Source organism: Herpailurus yagouaroundi, unplaced genomic scaffold, assembly GCF_014898765.1.
Source record: "Herpailurus yagouaroundi ecotype Mexico unplaced genomic scaffold, PumYag 247, whole genome shotgun sequence".
Taxonomy (NCBI): domain Eukaryota; kingdom Metazoa; phylum Chordata; class Mammalia; order Carnivora; family Felidae; genus Herpailurus; species Herpailurus yagouaroundi.
Window position 1 is genome coordinate 160,899 of NW_024412464.1, and position 6,000 is coordinate 166,898.

Here is a 6,000-nt window from a genome sequence, read left to right on the forward strand (position 1 = left end):
GATTGCTGAATTAATGGTTACATGCAGTTTTTAACATAATAGATAATGCTAAATAGAGTTCACAAACAGGCTTTGCAACAGGTCACATTTCCACCTTCAGTGATGAGAATGCCTCATTCCCCTCAGTCATAGTAACTTTATATATCAAAGTTTATTTTTATTTTTGTCCATTTGCTTAGGTGAAAAGCAGACAGTATCTCAATTGGGGACCCAGTTTTATTTTTGATCATCATGTCTTTCTTTTAAATACAAATCTTATTTCTCTATCTTTTCTCTCAATTTCCCCAACCCCTTTAGCGATGGTCAAAAGATTTGTAGACAATTTTGACTTAATTCAGAGGGTTAAATTTTAGACTCTTCATCATTAGTTAAAATAGCAGGTTGGTATTCAAAGCTTGGTGCTTGCATCAGGAAGAAGGTCTATGAACAGAATTTCGGAATTATTTTGTTCTGCAACTGAGTTTCCAAAGCTCTTACACACACAGTGTAATGGAGCATTGTTATTTTATATAAAACGGTGACCAAAGCAAGTATTGTCACCACCTGCGTGTGTGTGTTCTCAGTGTACTCTGGTGAATTCCTGCCATTTCTTAGTCCCTGTTGTCATAAGTATTTTTCATGCATTTTATTTCATGACAAGAATTAATGCAATAAGGAAGTGCATTGATAAAGATCTAGTAAGCTTTAGTTAAGATGATTTGGGAAATCAAATAATACTTGCTTAGTTAGAACTTTGTAAAATTTTGCTACTCTGTTTTTCTTTGCTTTTTTCAGTCTGCTTTACAAGAACTTGAAGAATTGAAACAAATTGTTCCCAAAGAATCCCTCGTTTACTTCTTAATAGGAAAGGTAAAGATTGGGGCCAAGGTCCTAAACTGTGACTTTTATAACAAACATTAACTTCTGAAGGAGAAATATTATACGTATTATGCAACATCTCTTGAGCAAATTCAACTAGATCTCTGAACTAAATGCTCTGGGAATGAAGAACAGAGTTAGTTATAAGATCTAAGAAGATGATATCCTGATGAAGGAATAAGAACATACACCGTATATCCTAACCATACTATGGTTTTGGAAGTATATTAGCACTTGCAGCCAGTGGCCGTGAGTTCATAACTGAGACTATATCTTGGAAAGCTCTTAGCTTCCAATTATCCATAAAATATGTAGGCATCCCCCCCAAAAAGTAAATTAATGGCTGGTGTTGTCTTAATTAGAAGAAACGACTCCCGAGATTTCCAAAGCCAGACTAGTAAGGACTTTACAGACTGGGCCCCTAAATGCCAACTGGTTAAGGAGGCTGAGAACGGTGGACAGGTGTTCGGAGTTGATATAACAACATTTGAAATCAGTGTAAATGAATTGCTAATCAAGCAGCTTATAGTCCGTTTCTTTCAATTGTCATTGATCCAATCAGAATGTGATTTATTGGAAGCTCACTACTGGAGAGACAGAGACAAGGAATTCTGAAAATATCTGATTATATCAAAAGTAACTCAAAAGTTAGTCTGAGTTCTTCTGTAGGATGAAAATGACCTACTCATCAGAATGGGTTTACAGCGTGTAAATTAGAAGCCTATTTAAATTGTTAATGTTTAGGATTTTATAATTGAAGTTCACAACTTAATGAAAAATGTAGTGCTGCTGTTTATTTTTAGGTTTACAAGAAGTTAGGTCAAACGCACCTCGCCCTGATGAATTTCTCTTGGGCTATGGATTTAGATCCTAAAGGAGCCAATAACCAGATTAAAGAGGCAATTGACAAGCGCTACCTTCCAGATGATGAGGAGCCAATAACCCAAGAAGAACAAATCAGTGAGTACCATCCATATGAATTAGATTTCTAAGTGTATCAAACCAGAGGGCTAGTAAAACATCAACTCAGAGTTAGGCAGAGCAGTACAGATATTTCTTTATGACACAGAGTAAACATTTTTTCAAGTATTGAGTATTCAGAAAGCTACCTTTTGCATAAGAATTTGTAGGCTGCTTTATAATTTTCTTTTTTTTTTTTTTTTTTAAGTTTATTTGAGAGAGAGAGAGAGAGAGAGAGAGAGAGAACAAGTTGGGGAGAGGCAGAGAGAGAGGGAGAATCCCAAGCAGATTCCATGCTCCATGCTGAGCCCAACATGGGGCTCAGTCTCATGACCCTGAGATCATGACCTAAGCCAAAATCAAGAGGCGGACGCTTAACCAACTGAGCCACCCAGGCACCCCTAATTTGTTTTTCTAACCATGGTATATTCTTTATACCAAATGGAATTTTAGGGAAATTAAATTATGGCAATATATTAACAAAGTGCATGTGGAGTCAGGTAACTAGTCTCGGTTTTGAACCTAATTTGCTGTGTGACTTTAACAAATCCTTGGCAAATTTTTACCTGGACCTCAGTTTAAGTTTAAATATGTAACTAATGCCTGCCTGCCTTATCTGCTTCATAGGAATTCAGAGTGGGATGGGCAGGATGATAGATGTGACAATATGTGGAAGACATTATAAGTGATAAGTAAATGAATAATAAATTTGTGCACATTTTTAAAAATATATTTAATTTTTTTTAAACATTTATTTAGTTTTGAAAGGCAGAGCAGTAACGTGGAAGGGGGGACCGAGAGAGAATCCAAAACAGGCTTCATGGTCTGAGCTGAGCACAGAGCCCAACTCGGGGCTTGAACTCATGAACCTTGAGATCATGACCTGAGCCGACGTCAGATGCTTAACCGACTAAGCCACCCAGGGGCCCCAGTTTTGCACATTTTAAAGTATTGACAGATCTGCAGTAACTATTCAAATTCTATGAAGCTCTGGCAAATTCACAATCCAAAAATATGGCTTATATGTATTAATTGAAGGGTCAAGAGGAAGGAACAGAGTTTAAGGCAGTAGTAAATACTCTATCCCTAAATTGAGTATATATCTTAAAATAAGTAGTGAGAACTAAGTCCTCATATAATAGTATTTTTTTAGGGCCACCTGGGTGGCTCAGTCGGTTAGGCGTCTGACCCTTAGTTTTGACTCAGGTCATGATCTCATGGTTCACGAGATTGAGCCCCGCGTCAGGCTCTGCACTAACGGCACAGAGCCTGGTTGGGATTCTCGCTCTCCCCCTCTCTCTTTCTGCCCCTCCCTCACTCATGCACATGTGCTCTCTCTCAAGTAAATAAATACTTTTTTTTAAAAAAATAGTATTTTTTAGTAAGAGAATTGAGAAACTTCTGATGAGGCAAACTAAGATGGTTTTTTCCAGAAAACTTGGCAAAAGGCTGTAATTAAAATTATAATTCCTATAATCCCAATAACCCTTTTTGAACTGAGGGTTATATTCTATATTTCTGTGGACTAGCAGGGACTATTCCCAGAGTGGAGTCAACAGTTGGAGGGAATGTCAGTCTTTTTTTAATGTCATGGAGAACTAGTTCTAATTCCTAGTGTTGGAATAAGGAATTTATTAGGGAGAGGTAGCTTTGTTAAAACTCTTAAAGGTTAAATGCAGTAAACCAGTCTTGTCAGACATGCTGTAAAATAAGGAATCTGAATTGCATTTGATTGAAGGATGTCAGGATTTTAAGGGCCTTAATTTAAGATCTCATCTCTACGTAGAATAGTCTCCCTTGTTTTCATGAACCAACAAGAAATATTCATCAGACACCTTACTGTAGACTTTTGTTTTATTTTTAAAGTGGGAACAGATGAATCCCAGGAGAGCAGCATGACAGACGCAGACGACACACAACTTCATGCAGCTGAAAGTGATGAGTTTTAACTTCCGGAAACCAGACTTTTGCAACTGGATGTGTGATTAGTGCTGACATGTTTCTTGTCCCTCCATATACTGAGTCTTCACTCTTGAGCCGGCAGTGTCATCATCCATCACTTAGACAATGAGTGTGCCACTTTCATTGGACCCTGACTGTACACAGAATGAAAGGCAGTGCAATATTTAGCTGCTAACAAGACTGGCTCTTTCACCAGTACGAATGACAATTTAGGGGGGTAAGATGGGGAACTTTCTTTTCTTTTCTTTTTTTTTTTTTTCTTTAATCTCCCTTTGTTGAAAGCTATCATGGAAGGAAGAGTTAACGTTTTATCTTGAAGGAACCGTTAGGTATGGAAAATAGTGATGAACCAGAATTTTTTGGTCGTTTTCCAAAAATTTGTTTTCATTTGGTTCTGTTCCTGATTAACAGAGTGACTGACCTTCATTTCTAGGTTCTTCAAGAATGGTGTTAGCAAGTGCCAGATGGAACAATAAAAGACATTGCCTATAACAGAGTAACTTGATTGCCAAGGAATGTAAATTACCTTAAACTTGCAGTGTCTCCCATAAACAAATGTAATGGGCATATTGGGACTCATGTGTAGGAATCAACTATCCCTCCATACAGCGTACACTTATTCTTGGCAAGAATGCTTTAATGTCTAACCAAGAATTTTAATTTATTCATCTTGCTTCAAAGTGTTGATCATTGTCTTGGTATTGCAAACTTTCAAGTTGTTCCCTTACCATTTTGCCTCTTCTCTTTGAGCTCTGTGGGATCACCTTAAACATTGAGAGATGATAGAGTGTTTGCCCACTGAAAAGCCAAAACAAGTCCCTTAATAACCATTTATGTTCACCATAAGAATCAAAATGAGAACACTAAAGTGGAGAGACTTAAAAGAGATCATGATAGCAAAGCCTTAATACAATCAAAATTGTACCATGACCTTGAATCTATATTTGTTCAAGAAAGTATCCCTTTGACTTTTCTAAGTGTTTAAGCAGGGTACAAGAATGTGTAGTTACCTTTGGTTGAGGTCATTTCCATTCTTTTCAGCTCTCTGCTTCAAATTATTTTCAGTAGTGTGAGTCACCAAAATGTTTACCAAGAGTGATTGGGTTTAGGATATTAGAAATTTTTAGCTGGGGGAAAAAAAAAAAAAACCATTCTTATGAAGGAGATGAGTTCTCTCCTGAGTGTGTCGTAATATAGGTTGGTGTCTTTGGGGAATGGCCACAATTTTAAAGATCTAATTATGCATAATAAAATGGGAATTATTGGAATTTCACAGTAACAGATTTAAAGTCTTAAATTGTGTATCTCCTTTATTGTAATGTATTGAAATTTTTAGAGAAACTTTAGTTGTTAACATTTTTTTAAGTGCCAATGTCAGAATATAACAAATTATAGTTTCTTACGAATGACAGGCCTACGGTTATTATTTTGGATTCTTTGATGAAGGACAAATTTATCTACTGGTTACCTGTATTTGTTAGTCAAGTTGTGAAAATAAGGTGGACTACAGAAGATGTGAAGAAAATTTTAGCCTGTAGACTCAGTTACTTTCTATCATTTACTATTAATCTCACTTGAATGTGGATTAGATACCATTATAAATTAATTCAAGTCCGAGTCTTAGATTAGGTAATTGGTGCCAGAGAGGTATTTAACAAAATTTCCTACCTAAATCTATGTAATATGTGCTGCTTAAAAAAATAATTTATAAGAAAAAAGAAAGTTTGGGAGTAAATGAAGATCATTAAAAATTCCCAAAGGCTAGCACTTGGATTCTAACAAATATTCCATTTTATTCATTAGTTCTGTAATATTTAATTTTATACTCTTTTATTTTTTTTAATTGGCAAATCATAAGCCAGCGCTATAACAGTATCAAATAGAGAATTTCATAGAAAGCTTCAACCTGAGCTCTGTTACAAAGCCTGGAGAACGCTAAGCTCAGAACATAATTTGCTGATGTATAGTTATCTTTTCTATAGTAGGAATTTATGTCCTGTGCCAGAGGTGAGAGCCTTTCTGGTACTTATTTTGAGACCAAGCATAAAAAGATAGTTGTGGAGGGTACACCATGGCAGTGGCTGGCTGAGGGACACTCAGCCCAAGCTTAGCCTGATTTCATTTTCCTCACACCTACTTTCAAAATATTTAGGTATTTGAAGCCTTATTCCCACCTTGTAACTGTTTTTGGCTTGCTTGCTTTTTTTTTTTTTTTTTTTT

At 36.2% G+C, this 6,000-nt stretch overlaps 1 protein-coding gene across 7 annotated transcripts in view; it reads left to right on the forward strand.

The window, feature by feature from the left end:
* Positions 1–5,186, forward strand: part of CDC27 (cell division cycle 27) — a 70,020-nt gene extending 64,834 nt beyond the window's left edge. For 3 of the 7 annotated variants that reach the window (XM_040460045.1, XM_040460046.1, XM_040460050.1), the window contains 3 exons: positions 775–849; positions 1,662–1,818; positions 3,685–5,186. In XM_040460045.1, the coding sequence (XP_040315979.1) occupies positions 775–849; positions 1,662–1,818; positions 3,685–3,767 (315 nt within the window). In that variant the 3' untranslated portion in view covers positions 3,768–5,186. Of the gene's footprint in view, positions 1–774; positions 850–1,642; positions 1,819–3,684 lie in introns of all 7 variants that reach the window. The other 4 variants (XM_040460047.1, XM_040460049.1, XM_040460051.1 and 1 more) reach the window with 2 other exon arrangements.
* The last annotated feature ends 814 nt before the right edge of the window (positions 5,187–6,000 follow it).